Genomic DNA, 21163 nt, shown 5'->3' on the forward strand with positions numbered 1-21163 from the left:
TATATTTATTCATTTAATTTTTATTATCATGACCTTTTATGTTCTCTTATTCCATGGGTTCCAATCTGTTACTGTATTTGTTTGTTTGTTTATTTTTGCTCCAATTTTCCCAAATTAAGCCAGTGGGTGCCACTTCAAAGTGGCTCCTGTGTCATTTTTCACACTTTCCATATCATCCTTTATATCTTTCCTTACTTTCTGGTACAAGATGTTCCAGGACTTTCTTGTACTTTCCTTGCTTCAAGTCCTAGAAGCAGGTAAAAGAGCTCTGACATGGTTAGTGGAGAATGGTACTTACAAACCAAGATCTGGTTATTAGTGTGCTCACTGCTGCTAGGTATTACTGCTTCTAAGACCTCTCAGAGGCAGAGTTAGGAAAGCATGAGTGTGTGTGTGTGTGTGTGTGTGTGTATTTACATATACATACATCTGTCTTTATATTACTCGCATATACACACACTGCTTTTTTATGTCTTTTGTGAACAAGATATACCCCTGAGAATATTAATTAAGGGATTAAAAATTATTTTATGTTCCTCATTGCCTTTGTTTCACCTGAGTTTCTTTTCTTTCTTTCTTTTTCTTTTTTTTTGGGGGGGGGGTCTCTGTGTCTTCCATGTGGAGAGTTGCCTGAAATGTCCAATGGTCACTGACAGTCATGCCATATTTAAGAGTGATGCACAAGGGATTTCTTGTTTTCTATAATGATTAAATACTTCATTCATACCAACCTTTCCATGAAAACAACTATACATATTAGAGAAAAGTATAAAAATATCTTCTTAGAAACAACATAAATGGGAATACACTTTGATACAACTGTTTTGGAGAAGAATTTGCAAAATCAACAAAACTACATATGCATCTACATTTGACCCATCAATCCAACTTCTAGAATTTACCCTGACAGATAAACCTTGACAATATGAAAATGTATATGAACAAAGTCATTAATTGCATGATTATTTGTAATTGTAAAATATGGGAAACAATCTAAGTGCCCACATATAGGAGAGAGGTTAAATAAGCTATGCTATGTCCACACAAAGTAATACTATGTAGTAAAATAAATAATAAGGGTGATTTTTATCAACTGACATGGAGTGATATCCTGGATATACTGTTCATTGAAAAAGCAAAATGTAGATCAGTACATATCTATAATATACCTTTTATGTGACGAAAGGGAGATAAGAAAATATACATGTGTCTGCTTATTCATGAAAAAAAAAAGAAAGAAAATAATCTTAGGAAGAATAGACCAGAAACTAATGAGACTGTTTTCCAAGGCTAATGGGTGGAAATTGGGTGGAAAGCATGAGGGCACTGGAATAGAAGTGATGACAAAGGGGCATTTCTTTGATTTGCTTTTTAATATGTTCTGAATTTTAGAACTATGTTAATGTTTCACATACTTAAAGAAAATATTAAAAAGGGTGGGAAATAACAAAAAAACAGAACACAGAAACAAATGAACTTAAATATATTCTAAATGGATAACATGACCACACTGAAAGAGCATGAGGGATAACTTTGAACACAGCATTTTGAATATATGCCCACAGGCTAAAGACCACAAGAACTGTAAACAAATACTGTGCTCTAGTTAGTAAGTGTGGGTGAGCAATTATGAAACTACTTTATATGTATTCCATAACTGGATAAGTAAATATATTGTGGATAATGAGAGCCAGGTCTCTTACTGTTGGAGAAAGCAGTTAATATATGAAAAATGCTAGACTGAATTCTGAGTTGTTGGGTTGAAATTTTTGGATGCATAACTATAAACTGATGGAAAATATCTATCATCTATCTTCTATCTATCTCTACACACACACACACACACACACACACTTTTTCTCACATATCCAGAGGAAAGAAAACTTCAGGCCAACATCTCTCATGAACACAGACACAGAAATCCCTAACAAAATATTAGCAAATCAAACCCAGCAATATATAAAAAAGGATACTACCTCACAATCAAGTATGGTTCATCCTAGGAATGCAAGGCTGGTTTAACATTCAAAATCAATCACTGTAACTCCCCATATTACTATACTAAATAAGTAAAAACATCATCCTATCAGTAAATGCAAAACAGGCATTCAACACAGCATCTATTCGTGAATTTTTAAAAAACCATACAAATTAGGAATAGATGAAGCTTCCTTAACCTAATAAAAAGTTTTCAACTTTTATATTACTACTAACCAACATTATATTTAATGGTGAGAGGCTGAATGCTTTCTCCCTAAGATCTAGAACAAGGCAAAGATGTTCTCAATTACTGCTTCTATTCAATATCACACTGGAAGTCCTAGTTTGTACAAAAAGAAAAGACATAGAGACTGGAAAGCAAGAAATAAAACTCTTTATTCACAGATGATTGTCTGTATAGCAAATCCCCCCAAATCTACACACACACACACACACACACACACACACACAAAATCCCCTAGAAGTAATAAATGAGTTTAGCAAGGTCACAGGAAACAAAGCTAATATTTTGTTTTATACACCACCAATGAACAACTGGATTTTGACATTTTAAAAAATACCATTTACAATAATAGAAAAGAAAGTAGTGACAAAAAATGTGCAGGATTTGGATGCAGAAAACTACAAAGCAGCAATAAAGAAAACCAAAGATGATCTGGATGATTAGATCTATACCTTGGCTCCTACATTATAAGACTCAATATTTGAAAGATGTCCATTCTTCCTAATTTGATTTATATATTCAATATAATCTTAATCAAAATCCAAGCAAGGTCTTTAGTAGATATTAACAAACTGATTCTAAAATCTATACAATCTACACAATGTATGCAAAAACAAAAGGAATAGCCATGACAGTCTTGAAAAAGAAAAATATACTTGGAAGACTCACATTTCCTGATTTTGAGACTTTTACAGGAATTATAACAGTGTGATACTGGTGAAAAGAGAGGGGCACAGGTCAACAGAACAGAACAGAGAAGCCAGAAATAAACAAGTGGTGCTGGAATAATTGGATGTCTATATGCCAAAGAAAAGAAAAGAAAAGGATCTCAATACATACCTTACATCTTGTACAAAAACTAAATAGAAATGGACCATAGACCTACATGTAAAACATAACACTATACAACTTTTAAAAGAAATCTAGTTTGGTGGTGAGTTTTGAGATACTACAACCCACAAAGGAACAAATACATAAATTGGATTTTACAAAAGTTGAAAACTTTCCCTCTTTCAAAGACACAATTGAAGCGATTAAAAGACAGAGAATGAGAGGAAATCTATGCAAAATACCTATCTGATAAAGGATTTCTATCCCAAATATGTAAAGAACTCTTAAGATTCAACAATAAGAAAATAATCACTCTAAAAAAAACAAAAAGTCCGATTTAAAAAATGGGCAAAGGATCTGAGCAGATATTTTACTGAAAATGATACAGAGTTGCCAATAACCATATGGAAAGGTTCTCAACATCATTATCATTGGGAAATGCAAATCAAAACAACAATGAGATTCCAGTTAAAATCCAAACATCCTATAATACCAAAACACTGGGATGATGTGGGGCAACAGGACCTCTCATTCACGGAAATGAAAAATATGGTACAGACATTTTGGAAGATGGTATAAAACTTTTTATTATGTTAATCATATACTTATCATATGATCTAGTAATCATACAGAATATTTGCTATCCAGGCAGATTACACTGAAAAAAAGAATAACCCTTCATGTTGTAGGCAAAGGCCATACACCGTAAACCAAGGAAACACATAAAATTGAGGAACCTAGTCTAAGGTTTACCAGAGTTCATAGCTTTTTCACATGCAGGTATTATAAACCAAGGCAAGTAAAGTTCATTTTCCAAGTTTATTACATTCCCAAGGGCAACTCAAACTCTGCAGTCTTACTGACTTGAAAAACCAGACACAGAGTTTGAAGGGAAAACAGCAGCTGAAAAAGTGAAGGGGGAGAATCCCAGAAAGAGTGTCATCAAGCAAGAGCCAAATTCTGTCTATAAACTGGCCCAAATTTCTAATCCCTGAAATAGCCATCTATTTACTGGGCAGACTCCAAGCAACCCCACTTAAGCTAAAAGACCCTCTATATCAGTTGCAGCCCACCCTAAAGGAGACAAATCTCAAAGAAACAAACCCAATACTCTTTAGGGAAACATACCAAAATCACAAGATTACTAGAAATACAAAGAAAAAGAAACATGTGAGCCATACACAAGAAAAAAAGTGATTGCTGGAGGCTCATCCTAAGAAGGAGCTGTGGCTAGAATTAGCAGGAAAGGAATTGAAATCTGTGCTCAAAGGAATAAGAGTAAATATATTCCCTAAACAAACAAATAAATCTCCACAGAGAAAGAGAAACTAGAGAAAAGAACCAAATGAAAATTATAGAACTTAAAAATACACTATTGGAACGAGCCATTTCATCAGATGGTCATATAGAGTTATAGAAAATAATAAATGCTAAACTTTGTTGCAAAATACCAGGGCAGTATCCTGGGGGTTGTGCAGGTAGGGAGGTAAAAGGATCCTTCCTTGAGGAATAGGGTACAGGAGGTGAGTAGGGAAGAATTAGGGAAGAATTGTGGGTGTGTCTCAGGGAAGGAAAATAGTTGGTATTTTTGTCTACAGATAAAAGGAGAGTTGTGTGTGACTAATAAAGCAGGGAAAACAGGACACTAATGATTAATGGGATGAAAACATACCAAGGAAGATCAAAATTAACAAGAGGAAGAAGTGAAATTCATTCAAAATCTATCAAACTCACAAAAATAAGGTAAAAGAAAGACACATAGTCCCTAAATAATATAAATAATGATAATAACATATAATATTATAATATCGTCATACATAACAATGCACAACAATGTATACAATAATATTATATAATATTAAATATACTAAGTATAGAATAAGATAGAAGGAATAAAATAAAACAGTCTAAAATATGAATGAACTGGATCAACCCATTAAAGGACAACGACTGTTAGATTAGGTGAAAAATTAAGAGCCAACTGTAAGCTGTCACACACACACACAAAATTAAAGCAAGCAAAAAAAGGTTGACATCACAAATGAACTGTGATTGTTTTTGATGTGTCAACTTGGCGGGGTAGAGGATGGAAGGGAGGACGGAAGACTTAAGGGACTTTCAATGGAGATAAAAAGCATCATAAGAGAACCACAGCATGCAAGCCCAAACCTGAAGGAAATGAATGATTTCCTGGCAATTCCAACTATCAGAACTCATCCAAGAATGACTGGAGCATTTGAAGCAAGCAGTTGCCCCAGTGAAAGTGAGAAGGTCAGTAGAAACTGATCAAGCAATGCCTTGAGTTCCCCCAAACTATCAGCAAATATCTTAAATTCCGAACACTAAAGCCTTGCAGTGAACAGTAGGAGAAAGCAATGCCTGTTATTATTATTATTGAATATTTTCTCGGAGATTTTAGTAAATATGATAAAACAAGAACATGAAATGACTGGCATGGACATAGGAAGTACATAAAAGTATCTTTTCTGCTGATGGTATGAATGTACACTTTAGTAAGTCCAAGAGAACAGTGGAGAAAAAAAAAAACAGCCAATTAGAATACTTGTGCAAATTTGGTTAAGTAGAGACGAAATAAATATTAAAATAAACCAACCACTTTCTAATGTTCTAGTTGTTAAAATCTAGATGCGAAAGGGGAAGGCAAATTTTAAGTTACATAGGAAAAATTTTGACAAGAAGGACTGAAGGCCAATATTAAAAGACATTAAACAAAATCCTAAAAAAATGGAGAGGTCCCCCATGTTCTTGGATGTCTAATCTCCAATTAGAATCAACAGCGTTTTTTTCATAATTGAATAAAATATTCTTATACTTCTTATACTGAACAGATGCCTATGAGGATAGCTAAGAGAACCAGGAGGGGCGCCTGGGTGGCTCAGTCAGTTAAGCATCTGTCTTCAGCTTAGTTCATGATCCCGGGGTCCTGGGATGGAGTCCCACATTGGGCTCCCTGCTCAGTGGGGAGTCTGCTTCTCCCTCTCCATCTGCCCCTACCCCCAGCTTGTTCTCTTTCTCTCTCTCTCTCTTAAATAAACAAAACCTTAAAAAAAAAAAAAAAGAACAGTAGTGGGGAGATTTGCCATAGTAGTTATCAGAACCTCTGCGAAAGTCACCTTAAGCAAATAGTCTTGGTGTACTAATGGACAGATAGGTCAGTGGAACGGAGAATCTAGATTTAGGCCCCAATTTATACAAGAAGTCAATATATGACAAGTGTGGAAGTTCAGATGAGGACAGTCCACTCAATAATGATACCAGCACAGCCATCTACTCTTTTGGAAGATATTAAAACTTTACCAGCATCTTACACATGATATAAAAACAAACAGATTGAAATGTAAATATAAAAATCAAAACAATAAAAATATTATAAGAAAATCTGGGAAGTAAGGGTGATACAGATACTCTTCAACCCAGTTATTCTATTCCCGAGAATCTATCCTGTATACTAAAGCTTGAAAACCTAGAGCCACAGAAGAAAATGTAATCATGTCTGACTATATAAAAATTTAAAACTTTAAAAATGGTATCTATGATATCTTTTGGTACCAAAGGCATGAAAAAACAATATTGTTGGAAAAAGCTTATAATGCAGATGGCAAATGATAATTTCTCTATTATACCAAGCAAACTTACTGGTTGGCCAACAACAAACATCTTGTGAAAATAAGCAAAGGATATATAGATAGCAAGCATAGAGGAGAAAATCCAAATGGCCACCAAATGAATGAAAAGACATTCAAATTTACTAGTAAGTCAGGGAAATGCAAATTAAAGAAACAACTGAAATATCTCTTTACTCCCATCAGACAGGTGAAACTAAAAGGAAACCTAATGCCTATTACTTACTGGTCGGGGAGGTGGGAGATAGCGTTTTTGCATATTGCTGTAGGAACGTGAAGTGTTACAGCAACTGAACAATATAACGTTTTTGGAAAGCAATCTGGCAATGTCCCTTAAAATTAAGATTTCAAATACTCTTCAACCCCTTCTGAGAGTTTGTCCCATAGATCAATTAATAAGGACTTACGATCATGAATGCTTACTAAAGCATGGTTCATAGTGGTCAAGACCAGGAAACAAAAAGATTGCCCATCATTCACATTTTTATAAAATGCCTAAGCAAATTTATTTAAATATATTTGTAACAATGCTTAATGTTAAAGTATCAGATACAATTAATAAGTTGTGATGAGTTGCATTAGTAATGTTTGGAAAATTTTGCTAATTATACTTACAAATTTTGTAGCTAGCTGACAACTCGCACCAATAGTAATATGCATTCCTTTTATGCCCCCAAAATCCTTGGGATATTTCAAGATCCTAATAATGAAGAAAGTGACATTATGGTAGTAACATCCATCTGGAAAAATAAGCACATATAAATAGCAACTTAGAGAAGAATAAATACATATAAAAATGCTCACCTTCATCCAACAGTTAGAGAAATAGTAAACACGTGTAAATTGGTGTTACTGTTTTGGAGAGCAATCTGGCAATATTTATCAGAATTTAAGAAGTTTGGGAGAACTCAAAATTCTGCCATGCCTGTTGATATATCTTACTATGGGGGGAGGTGTATCGTTTGTTTTTAGTGACTCAATATGTGATCAATTTTGTTTCATGAAAGTTTCATGAAAGTTTCAAAAATACATATTTGACATTCACGGGTTCCTAATTCCCTGACATGTATGCTGCTTCCTTCCTTGAGGGTGCTTCTGCCACTGTCCCTGCATGCACGCTGCCTCGGTTGCTCCCGACATTGACACCCTGGGCTTGCTGGCCATGCGTGGCCCCATTAGTGGTCTCTCTCCAAGCTGCACTTGCATCAAACAATTCAGGAGTTTGGAAGCTGGAACCCCATCAAGACCATGTGCTCCAGATTGGATGGACACCAGGGAGGGAGGGGTATGGAGAAGTGGTGTTTTCGTTCGTCATGAGTGTGATCTCCTCTTCACAACCACAGCGTCACCTTTTCAACCATTCAAAGTGGGTCTGCATGCTCTGAAGTGGCATTGGTGGGGTGTCAGGGGACACTGAGGTGCGGCTTGGTTGACACAACTGTCCACTTTTGAGACCCAGGACCACATACTGGATGCAAACAAGGAGGTGCAGTTTCTTAGCAGGATCCAGAGTGTATTGGGGGAGCATTGTGACCAGGAGCTGGGAACCCCGGCTTTCACTCCTTGGGAACTCACTCCAATGAATGTGGGCTCCATGGGAATAGAACTTGGTCTTGTCCAACACTGTAGTCCCAGCACTTTGAGTAATGCCTGGTGCACAGTCGGTGCTTAATCAACATTTGTAGAATGAATGGATTCCGTTCGTCAGGAATCAAACTTGGAGAGGGGGTGCTGGTCATACTTAGAGCAAATCTAGTCCCCCCAAATCTGAATCACTGTATTGAGTTCCGACCCTGAGACGTATTTAATTTTTATGCCTGAAGGGTAGCCATCATTGTCTCCCTCCTTCTTCCTAACGGTGAGAATTTTGGGGTCTCTTTAGGTTTCTTCAAAGAAGTTGAGTTTCTCCAGTTTTGTTTTAGTGCTAAATTGCTCCCAAACTGGATTGCTTCAAATCTCATTCCATAGTACCTTGTTATATGGTTTCATGTAGAAGTCTCCAAAGTTTTCTTTTCATGTGTGATCAGACCTTGATATGTAAGCCCTAGCCACTTGTGTGATTACCACACACCCACTTGAGGACATCTGCATTACAGTAGGATTTATCTCTTTCAAAAATGCTTACTCACTAGCAAATGATCATACTTTAGATTTAACCAAAATATTAGCATTATTGTTCACCACTTATGTATCTTCTGCTTTCTTGAGATGTCCATATTGATTCCATTATTGCTTCTCTGGGTTATTTGTAGCTTTTTTTTTTTATAATAAAAAGGGAATAATTTACTTTCTAAATGCCTACGTATCAGAAGTCATATTTTGCTTGAACATCTGTTTGACAACTCGTTTGGCTCCACTGGCTTCTGTCATTCAGTATTTCAGGCAAGTCTGATGTCAGTTCTGATTTTCTTTCGAGTTGTTGGTATCTGAGACCTATATTTTTTGTTTTTGTTTTTCATTTATTCTCATAATTCCCCATATTTTCTTAAGATTGTGGCTAGATCAAAGCCTCCTAGCATTTCTAAAATATTATTCCATATATTTTGCTGCTACTTTGGTGTGAAAATGTTCAGTCCACTTTCCTTGACTTGGGGGAACAGACCTTTTTTATTAATCCTCTCCAGCACATGTTGATCTCACGTGTTGGATCTTCCTTCAGCTCAGTGAGGGTGGATGGGGGGACGGGGCTATTCTCATCGTATTTTGGGTGTACTGTCTCCCCAATGCTCAATCTCCACTTTTCTCTCTCCTTCTGGATGCCTGTGTATTGACTCTCCTGAAACTATAGTGGTTAAGGGTGCAGGCCCTGGGGTCAATTAACCTGGTTTAAACCCCACCACATCCAAATCACCAGCTCTCTGAGCCTTGGTTTCTTCATGTAAAAGGAAGATAGCAAGAAGTACTGACAAGGGACGCAAAGACACGTGATTTTCGTTATCTTCCCAGAATTTGAAATTTGCAGGCAAAGCATGAGCCTTTTAAGAGATTTCTGCTTGTGGCCTTGCACGTGACGTGGTAAGTGGTGCATCTCCCAACCAAGGCTGGCTCGGCTGGGGAAATTCAGCCACCTGAAAGCAGAAGGAGCTCCGGGCTGTGTGAGCAGACTCCAGGGCCCTGCCTGCTCTACCTGCGTGGCCCCAGGACTAGTCTGTAAAGGCAAGGGGAGAACTTCCCAGGTCTGCTCTAGTTTTGTTGGGAGTTTGGTTTTGATTTTTTTTTTTTTTTTAAGGACAAACTGATTTTCACTGTGTAGAATAAACAAACAAATAGGTTCCCCTTCAGTGGCTTCTTAGTCAGTGGTCTAATTGTGAAGGAGCAAAAGCAAATTAAAGTTTAAATAAAGATCAAGGGAGATTTCAAAGAGAATTTCTGTTACGAGAACTTATCATAGTACTTGATGAAATAGGATCTTAAGAACCCTACCTACTGATGCCTGTTACCTAGTCACACTCACCTTCCAGAAGTTTTAAACAGAGCTAAAGACTCCACGGTTAGAGCTTTTGAAGTCCAAATTGGTAAGAATTCGAGTTCTCACAGGTTCTTAGTTTTGGTCCATTGTAGTGAAAGCATTTAGAGTGGTTTACTTCTGAAGAAATCGTACGTTATTGTGGAATTTGCTCATTTTGGTGCAGAAGGGCAGAATAAAATGGAAGTTTTAAGTGTGATCACACATTCTTTAGTGTATCAAATAAATTTTTCTATAGAACAGAGGTAATCCAAGTGATAAAATTATTACTTAAAAAATTTTCTAGGGTCATATTTTGAAAGAGTTTTTTTTTTTTTTTTTTTTTTGATAGAGACACAGCAAGAGAGGGAACACTAGCAGGGGAGTGGGAAAGGGAGAAGCAGGCTCCCTGCTTCCCTGCTGAGCAGGGAGCCCGATACGGGGCTTGATCCCAGGACCTTGGGATCATGACCTGAGCCGAAGGCAGATGCTTAATGGCTGAGCCACCCAGGCACCCCGAAAGAGTATTTCCTTTAAAGAAACGTGTCCTAATGACCAAGATGGTTGATTACCCTGCAGCCAACAAATATGTGTTATTTGCCAGGTGCAGGGGACTCTGTGAACAGGGTTTTGCCCTCAAGTACTTAGAACTGAGTTAAAAAATACACACATCCTTGAGAAGATCTCATATACTGTAATAAATGTTCAGAGGGAAAATAAGTTACCTTTCAGTGGGTGAGACCAGAGAAGGTATGGAATGGAAGAGCCATCATTTAAAAAGGGGGTGGAAGATTGTGAGATTTTGGCATGTGGATTCAATAAGCAGGAGCAGAGAAAGGAAACATTCCAGGGACAAGTATAGGCAAAGGGATGGCTAAGCACAGGCAACAGTGAGTTAACTTCACATGAAAATCAGAGAAAGAGGAAGAGGAGGCAATGGGCAGACTGCTAAGAATGGATGAGAATTTTCAGGGTCCTTCAAATCACCGATTGGTACTAAACTGATGCTCTCTTAGTCAAGGTACATTTTAGAAGTAAATATGAAAATATCAGATGAAAGAATTTACAACAGAAAATACAACAGTAGGTAGCGCTTTACTCCTGCAAAAGGTAATTGAATTTGGAATATGGGATGAAGTGAACTCATCTGCCTGAGGTCTTTAAACAATATGGTCTTTGAGACCTTTAAAAGGGTGTGTATCTGTGACAGCCACTGAGCACCACTAATTCTGGGGTGGGAAAAGCTGACATACCTTGAAATCTTAAATAGGGCATGGCTTAGGCTATTAACCTACTTTCACAATGAACGTTCCCAGGGCATGAAAATCCGGTTACATTTCTTCTTAGAAATGTCATCAGGGGTGTGTGAATGCTAATAACAGATCACTTATATATTTTTAGAAGCAGGGCAGTTTACCAACATCATTCCAATAAGACTACCGAACGCACTGACAACACTTTGAAAGGGCTCCCCCACCCCTGCCCTGTAAAAAGATTAAAGTTCTCTAATTACAAATAGAATAAACCAAAAGTTAAATCTTTGCAACAATTCTAATATCGTAAAACAGAAAATCCCATAGCTTATGTGAGGATCCATTATACTTCTGACTCTCATCCCCTCAGAACCCCAAGTCTTATTGTAAGTGGTATTATTATAAATGGACTGCCTGTTTTCAAAAAAGATTTAATTCACATTTCCACGTGTGCATGTATAATAAATATTGGTCTACATTTCAAGTATGCTTCTACTGAGTAAAGCAAGATTAGCCTGTTCTCATTTTTAAAAAACTTGTTCATTAGGAGAAAACCCTTTTAATCTGCAATAATGGGAGCCAAAATAACTACAGAAAAGGAGATTCCAAGGACTCCTTTATGGACACAATCTCCATCAAGCACTGTGCTCTTTTGTGTGTGTGTGTGTGTTTCTTTTCTAAAGCAGTCAGAACCTAGGAATTTACGTTCTCTGGCATAACAGTGTATCAGAGAGGAAAATATTTCTATTTCTTTCAAGGTAAAACTAGCACAATTAAAGAATGACAGTTGAAACTAGTTGTATTAAACAAGGTTCTCCAGAGAAACCAAACCAGTCAGATGTGTGTACAAACATATAAGTGTGTGTGTGTATGTATGTTATATATATATATAATATATATATAACATATATATAACATAATATATATAAAATATATAAAAATTGGCTCATGTAATCATGGAGGTTGACCAAGTCCACAGTCTGCAGAGCAGGCCAGCAGGCTGGAGATCCAGAGAAGAGTTGATGCAGCCTGAGTCCAAAGATAGTCTGGGGGCAGAATTCCCTCTGGCTGGGGAACCTCAGGCTTTTCTTCTTAAGGCCTTCAACTGATTGGATGAGGCCCACCCGCATTATGGAGGGCAGTGTTTTAAAGATTTATTTATTTATTTATTTGAGAGAGAGAGAGTGGGGGTAGGGGCAGAGGGCGAGAATCTTCAAGCAGACTCCCCGCTGAACCTGGGGAGGGAAACAGGCTCGATCTCATGACCCATGAGATCATGACCTGAGCCAAAACCAAGAGTCGGACACTTAACCAACCGAGCCACCCAGGCGCCCCATAAGGTCAACTGATTATAAATGTTAATCACATCTTAAAAAATACCTCCGCAGCAACATCTTGTCTGGGTACCCCGGCCCGGCCAAGCTGACGCATAAAATTAACCATCACACTAGCCAAAAGTCAAACATCTTCGGAGTAGAAAAATTTATTATTGACCTCAGTGTTGAATAGAATGCAGGGAAGTCAAGACATTCTGGGTTTTGTTGTTTTGTTTTAGTTTTAGGCTGAAAGTGCCAGTATTTGACCATTTTTGATATCCAAAAACCGGGTAACTGGGTATGGTTCAATACAATATTTAGGCTTTCCAGCAGTTGCAATGATGCTGTCCCCATCACGCGGATGCCTAATCAGAAAACAACCTTCTCTTTATAAAGCTGATTTCTTTGGAATACCCCTAGGACTTAGCACAAAGTGATGCGCTTTGCTGAAGAAATGTCTGATTAAGGAAAAGTGACAGCAAAACTCAAGCTATCTATAATCAGACTTGAAATTCCGTCTCCCCTCAATGGTAAACCACTGGTTTGAACTTTTTCATTTAACAGTGACACAAAAGAAAAATGCACAAACTGCATTTCGAATTACTTTTCCATAAGGGAGATTATACCTTAAGTGAATGCATCCCAAACACACTTTTTCGAAGTATTGTAATTAAGAAAAGCATCATATTTTGATAAACAGTCCTTGAAATACTTCATAAGCATGAATTTAAATAAAGATGTATTTAGTGTTAACGTTAAGAATCAACAAAGGTATGCTTTTCGATTTTCTGGAAGTAAGCAGGTGAAAAGAGGGACTGCCGACACTGCAAATCGCTGTTCAGTTTCTTTCTCTCTCTGAAAGTGGGAGAGCCTTAAAACAGGAAAGCCAAAGGTAAAGAGGGGATTTTCCTATCGCCCTGAAAAAGGTGCTGTGAGATACATAAAACATGTTTTCTACAACTGATTCCTGCTCAGATTATTAACTGAATCCTCAAATAATGTTGCTCTCCGCATTGCTGTTTCACTGATGGAGTTTTAGACGAAGTGGTGTGTGTGTTTTGGTCCAGATAGCTGTCAAGGGAGGGTTTTCAGCAAAATTTTAGACAAAGAGCCTAAAGGAAACTTCTGAAAGGATAATTGATAGCACCGGCAGACAGCAAGTGTTAAAGAAATGCTTAATGCCAATCTTATCTCACACGAACAAGAGACGTTATTGTTTATACATTCTAATCGCCTTTTTGGAATTTTTTTTTGGATGCTCACCTGGCTTAGTTTTGATGCAGGATTGTTCAGCTTTTTTTTTTTTTTAATTTATTTACAGTTTCTATCCTTCCTTTAAAGGTACAAAAGTTTTAAAACAAAACAAAAGAAACCCCGGAACTTTACATTTTGTTTCAACAACAAAGTATTGTCCTTGAGTCCGCTATTAGAATCGTGTATTTACCCAATGAGAAGATATTTAAAATTCAAAGTGAAAAGAAAAAGTTATACCAAATAGAAATGTATCATCTATTAAAATTTCAGGAAGATCTACATTATCTAAAGCCATTCTATAATTTTATTCATATATTTTGTGGAGTTCACATATCTTTTTCTTACAGCAAACATAACACTGTAGGCCACAAGAAGCTGCAGTACTATTGTTTCATTAGCAGCAAATTAATATTTTATATCTGGGTAACTGGACAATAAATAGCCTGCTTCTTTGGATGTGGATGTTTAAAATGTAGTATCACTGCAGCTTCATAATGTGATTGCTATTTTACAGAGCTTATACACACACAAAAAATATGATCTTTGTCTATATTTTATACAAATACAACAGTAGTTTGTGAATACATTTTAAGTACATGATATACATGATAAGCCACTTGATTTCCCAATATCACAGAATAGCGATTTTAAATGCAATAAAAATATACAAAATTCAGCCTGGAATGCAGATTTTTCTTTTCTATTTTGACTCAAAACTTTATCATTAGAACATTTTTAGAGTACTAGTCCAAACACTTTTTCGTCAGCTAAGAATACAATTTCAGCAGTCCAGCTTATGTTCAGGCATGATGCAATCCATTTCCTAATGGATTCCCAGTTTTTGTTAAATTCAAAGGGCTGTTAGTAACATACAGCATGTTCTTCACTCCACACCATATTATAAAGCCCACTTTTCATTCTGAGTTATAGTCACCTTGTGGACAAAAGCTGGGTTTGTTCTGATAACATTTGCACGTCCAAGATTTCCTTTTGCAAGTGCACGTGAATACATTGTGGTGGGTGGTGTAAAAGTCTGTTAATGACAGATTAAGTCACAGTATAAAAATATATTGAACACCTTTACGCCTAATGGAGTCCTTTTTATCCTATGGCTAAAAAAATATGACTGAACGAGACAGAGACGTTTGTAGCACCATGAAGAGTTGTATCCCAAGTTACATTAGCAGCATGATCCAACATAATATTGAAGGAGTGTTTCTGAGAAGATAAACATTCATTCTGGTTCATCTGTACCACTGAAGCTTATACAAGGAAGTGTTTTATACATTAGCAATAGTTCTGTCATTTCTAGAGCTAGATAAACTTCGCAAAAGACACTGCCTTTCCATCCTCAAAGGGTTGATAACGGAGAAGGGCCTAAGGGTGATGATCTAAGTGTGCCTTTACCAACGTGGGCAGTTTGTTTTATGTGATCCAAAAGGCGCTCCGTATGGGTTTCTAGCACAAAACTACACAAGGCGACTTATGTGGATCTATGGAATCATGACAGACTTTGTTGTAGACACGGCTGCTGACACAGTGTGAGAAAAAGAAGACCAAGTCAACTTAGGCACTATTTGTCAGAGATAACAGTCCACTATTGCTAATGAAGAATACTCGACATTTAAAAGACCTCCTCCAATGTCACATGGATCTCAGTAGGCTAGAAGCAACTTGGGCGAACTGGTATTTTTTAATTTACATACTGGGAAGACAGTGTGTTTTGAAACACGTAAACCTTGTAAAAAAATAAACCATTGTAAAACCTTATGAAAAGACACACACTGATTCTGTGCAATATAGCAAATTGATAAGAAAACACTGTTAAAATGTACCTGTTTAAAATACCATCTACCATTTTTGAACACAAAGCATTATATATCAAAGGCCTACATATATATCTAATGGCACTTGAAACAAATTATAATAAGTCTTAAAATAAAAGGCATAACCTATAAGAAAGTTTCTGTAAAGGTTTAGATTCGTTTTGAAAGTGCTATATCTTGTAATATGTGTAGTATAGAGGTTGACCAAGCTCTATTTTTTAAAAAAATATTGGCCTATATATGTGTATTGCTTACTAGATGAATGATCCTGAAATATGTACTCTTTAACATTCATTATTAGCTTAATAAAGCAATCAGCTCTGGCTCATGTTTCAGTCAGTATATGGTTTTTAAAAACCGCTACTGTCCAAATTAACACAATATATCACTATATTCCACAAATGACTAAGAATAATAAAGCACAAGCAACAAATAGGCAAAAATACATAGCTTGGAAGAAACACTAAGTGAAATTAAAAAGTTGCACAAAGAGTGGTGTGTGATCAGCCAGGACAACTGAAGTTTCTGAAAACTGCACTTGGTAATAGGATTTTAAAATGTGAATTTTAACAGTGACCAATAACTATAAAGATGGTATTTGCATACATCAGTGGATAATATTGCTTACAGTGCTGAGACCCTTCCACACTCATGCTTTTGTGTCTGGTGATTGAATTTGTACACACGTGTGGAAGTTCAAACTGAATGAGGTTCAATATCTTGTCTGAGGTCCAAATTCTAAACTGAAATATTTTTACTTAATGATAATCCCTTTTTTTTAAAAAAAACAAGCAAAGGCACTACTAGAAATTTCAAGGATGATGATTCTGGCCACGGGGAGAATGAAAACAGCATTGGCAATAATTATTTTTAATCACACCCAGTTGATGTAAAAACAAATGTCAATTTTTTTCTAGAAAAAAAGAGCCAGTTCTGCGTTACATCCTTGTTAGACCATTGTGCAATTAAGATAAATGAATCTGCCTCATGTTTAACAGAAATTCTCTCAAAAAGGGTTTGGTGACCAGTAGAGTCAATCTGAAAAACACACGAGCTGAATTCCCTCTTCCTTGGAAGTATTATTTCAAGTCTATGAGGCGGCAACAGGCTGAGAGGTGTTCACATGAAAATTAAGACTCTACAGTTTTAACCCTGGTGCCCTGAAAGATGTGCCTCCATGTATCTGAATTCCATGCAGGGCGAGAATCGGGCTAAAAAATATATATACATATATGGCACCATTCCCCATTTCCAAAATGCTTTATTGAGTAAATCCTGGTACTCCCTTTTTAATTGTTTATTAGCAGTGAGATACAGCCTGTTAAGGCTGACGTCTCAGGTCATTGACTTGACTTCTCCTTAAGCAAATTTTAGACAAAGTAAAGTAGTGCTTCTACACTTGTATTTGTGACGGCTGAGTAAAAATAGGTTTTCTATTTATTTGTGCTCTGTCACCAATTTCTTTTTCCTTTTTTTTTAATGGCAATTAAAGCAATATTGAACACTAATCATTCAACTAATGATTTAAGTAAGCAATCTGTTTCATAGAAACTAAAGGAAGCAGTAATAAAGCAGAGCTAAAAGCCTACTTTCAGAGCAAATATTCTCCTAATCAAAAGCTTAGGAGCAGTTTGAAAAATTTTAAATGTATTTCCTTATTAAAACATATATAATTTTAATGCCTTTGGAACACACTTTTTTTTATAAAATGTAATTTTTTATAATAAAATTTAAATACATAAGTATAAAAACTACTGCTCCTAGAATTTAAAAAAAAATAGGAGCATGATAAAATATCAGGAGCCAAAGCTCCCTTAAGAGAGCAACTCTGATTCTATGAAGTGCGATATATGTGTGTATGTGTGTGTGTATGTATGTGTGTGTGTGTATAATATATATAGTGAAACCCCCATTTACATTATTACAATTTACATTTCTCCACAAATTATACTACTCCCAAATATTTTAAATAATGTATTATATTCAGTAATCTGCACTCATTTTTAAGAAATTCTTGGTAAACATCGCAATCTGCAGTGATAATTGGCCCTATAAATGAAAAAACAAGCTTCTGTATAGGGCTAATGAGTGCTCAGAAAATATTTTTCTTTTTCTTTTTTTTTTTTTTAAAGAGATATATACTCTTCTATAAACCTTCCCCTTCATACCCACCCCAAAAGACAGGGTCCCAAAATAAGGTGTTAACAAGTGCTTAATAGATATGTTTCGGAGGCTGATGTCCCAACCAATATTTAGAAAAGTATAAACTGACCTTCAAAAAGGTTATGGTGGTTGTCTAATCTGAGGAAAGCCCACAGTAACTATTTTATTCAGTCAACACAATATTCTTGATTGTTACTTTCCCATTAACTAAGACAGTGCTTGTTTTGCTTTAGATTCCCGCCCCACTACAAATTCAACTGATTTGCAACTCTCCCCCGATTTCCCAGAGACGTGTAAAAGGGGTTTTACTGTATATATTTTTAGTCGCTTAAAACCTTGTGGTCATTCCTCAAATAGTTTTCTAATGCATTTAATTTTAAAGTCTCCATCCGAAGATAGCAAGGAAAGATAAATCAACACGGAGTAAGAAAGATACCATGGGGGTAGGGCTGTTGTTTTGTTTTCTGCTTGGGGCTCTTATGGGAGAGAAAACTGTATTAAGTTCACAAGAAGTGATGTGAGCGATATGCTTTTCCTTTACTCCTGAAGAGTCTAGTTTCCAACCCTGGCAACAAGGGCCAGGATCCCTAGACCAGTTGCCAAGCTGAACCAAGTGCTTCATACATCTATCTTTCTTCTTAGGAGACTATCCCGCCACAGAAGAAGAGACAGTCCACTCTGGGATAAACACCCCTGACATCTGTGGTTCCACAGTGGCTCTCGATTCTGGACTAACTGTGGACTGACAATTAAAATAGAATTGCTGGCTGCACTTAACCCACCCTTTGGCCGTGAAAGATGAAAGAGATCTAGCCATACGTCGACTCTGAAGACTCCGATGCCGTAACATGATGAGAACTATTAAATGGGAAAGAGAGCAACTTTGCAACGTGGCAAAATATCCTGCATACGAGTTTTAGGCCAACTACTGAGCAACATGGAATGCCGCGTCACCTCACCAGGAGTCTCTTTTTGCTATAAATACTGGTGCTTTGTGTTTAGGTTTTGTTTTCCTTATATGTGCATAATATAGACGGCAAATATTTGAGCCAGACAATAGCAAAATCTTCAAAATATACTGACCTGAAATTACAGTATATCTAAGAAACATCTATTATCTCCCCAAACTGGATTCTGAATTCATCTGAGAACATTTGCTTATGAATCCATTTAGAGACTAGTAAAAATTTAAAAACTCAGGTTATTCATATACATTTTAGAAAATGTACATTCTATTGCAAAAATCTTTAATGAGCCAAATGTCAAAAGGTAGAGCCACTGTTATTGGACAGAACTGAAAATTTTAAGATCTCAAAGCGATTTAAACGTGGGACTCGTAAGACTTTACTGCTAATAATGGCTTTCCTAGAGGAAAAATCATCTTAATATACGACAATTGGCAGTGAGTGTGGACAAAATACCCAGGTAAACATAACTGAACGCAAATGGTTCCAAAGCTCATGTATAAAGCCTGTTTCTATTTCATACTGGCTTAATGAAAATTGGTACTGTACAAAAGCAGAAGTTTTTATGCTGTTTTAAAGTAGGCACTAAAATAAAAATGGTCATCTAAGGCAGGGCTACACGTAGGTTTCTGTAATCAGTCCACGTCTTGGACTCCTACTGAAAAGCTTGATGGAAACGTGGCAGTGTGGTGCTCGTGCTGAAGCTACTGGTGAACGCTGCTGACAGGGAGTGCAGGGAGCCGAGCCCTAGAGTGTTTGCAGGATCCTGAAGATCCTGTGTCTGGGGGGGCAGCTGAGACACAGAAGAATGAGCTTCTTCTTGGGAATAGCTCATTCCAAGGCTCCCCACTGAGATAGGATTATAGGGAGGGCCATTGAGGGGTATGAAATTAAACAACTGGGAAAAATCCAAGGCGGGCGTGTTTAGGGGGTCACTGATAGAAATAGAGCTTTTTGACAGGGAGAGGTCCCCTGCACCATCATCGAGGGACCCGACCTGAGGATCCAACCCTAGTTTAGATGATGATGCTTGGGAATCCTGGGATGAGGAGGGCACGCCACCTTGCAGCTCCATCAGATAACTCTCAATCTCCCCCTTTAGTGGCTGTTCTTTTTCAGGAATAGAAATGGCATATGAGGTAGAACTGAATGGGTATTTGAAAGAAAGGTGGTGAGAAGGATGGACAGCGTCCATATCTATTGGGCACGTCATTCCCAAAGGTAAAGTCGTGATCATTTGGTGGGCAGGTCCCGAGCTCTGCATGGACTGAAACGGAGTGTTATAGAGGTTTAACTGCAGAGTGTTTGTGAATGGCTTTGACAACAGTTCGCTGGAAGGTAAGGACATCACCGGCAGGAGCTCATCTTTTATAGGCACAGAAACGTTGCAGGTGAATGGATCCAGAAAGTCCACCGGTTCTGTTTTGACCTTCAGAAGTTCTTGATTGTGACTCTTCTTCATGTGTCGAGTCAGGTGATCCTTCCGCCCGAATCTCTGTGCACAGTACTGACAGAGGAAGTCCTTCCTTCCCGTGTGCACCACCATGTGTCTCCGGACGTCCTTCCGGGTGTAGAAGCGGCGATCGCAGTGCTCGCACTGGTGCTTTTTCTCTTTCACCCCGCCGGACGACTTGCCGGCGTGCGATTTAAGGTGCTCCAGCAGCACTCCCGTGCTCTCGAAAGTCTGCAGGCAGACCTTGCAGGTGAGGTCGCCGCTCGTCGCGGCATGCAAGGCCAGGTGACGCTTGAACCCGAGCTTGGTGTTGTAGTTCTTGCCACACTCTTCACACTTAAACGTCTCTTTGTTGGGGTCGTGCGTATGGAGGTGATTCTTCAGGTGATCTTTCCGGTGAAACATTTTCTCACAATAATTACACTTGTGGGTTTTCTCAGGAGAATGAGTAGCCATGTGCCTTGAAACACAGACATATTCTGTCAGTATCACGACACAAATGGCAGGGAGTCACTTTTCAAATGGAAGCTAAGCTGCTATGCTAACACAGAGGCTCCCTGCTAACGGACACGCTTTAACTGAACATGCGCTACGAGGACAGTCAATACCCCTCAGCGCTGCAGAGCTCGAGCCGCTGAAGTGGCCACTTCAGGATTCGCTGGTTCGTAGCTATTATTACAGCAGCCAATGAGCGAGACTCAACATACTCACGTAAACGTCCATACCCTCTCCTTGTACTCTCTTTGCACAAATGGAAATTCTACTCTCAGTAAGCATTTCATTAAAAAA

At 37.5% G+C, this 21163-nt stretch overlaps 1 protein-coding gene and 1 long non-coding RNA gene across 8 annotated transcripts in view; one reads left to right on the forward strand and one right to left on the reverse strand.

Moving 5' to 3' along the window:
* Positions 1-19083, forward strand: part of LOC115943027 (uncharacterized) — a 52766-nt gene extending 33683 nt beyond the window's left edge. The window contains exon 2 of the long non-coding RNA XR_014144175.1: positions 18599-19083. This is a non-coding gene — a long non-coding RNA (uncharacterized LOC115943027). The remainder of the gene's footprint in view (positions 1-18598) is intronic.
* Positions 14503-21163, reverse strand: part of PLAG1 (PLAG1 zinc finger) — a 51214-nt gene continuing 44553 nt past the window's right edge. For all 7 annotated transcript variants that reach the window (XM_081816006.1, XM_081816002.1, XM_081816007.1 and 4 more), the window contains one exon: positions 14503-20834. In XM_081816006.1, coding sequence (XP_081672132.1) covers positions 19577-20830 — 1254 coding nt within the window. In that variant the 5' untranslated portion in view covers positions 20831-20834 and the 3' untranslated portion in view covers positions 14503-19576. The remainder of the gene's footprint in view (positions 20835-21163) is intronic.

The sequence above is a fragment of the Leptonychotes weddellii genome, chromosome 4, assembly GCF_054177405.1.
Source record: "Leptonychotes weddellii isolate Sample4059 chromosome 4, ASM5417740v2, whole genome shotgun sequence".
Classification (NCBI taxonomy): domain Eukaryota; kingdom Metazoa; phylum Chordata; class Mammalia; order Carnivora; family Phocidae; genus Leptonychotes; species Leptonychotes weddellii.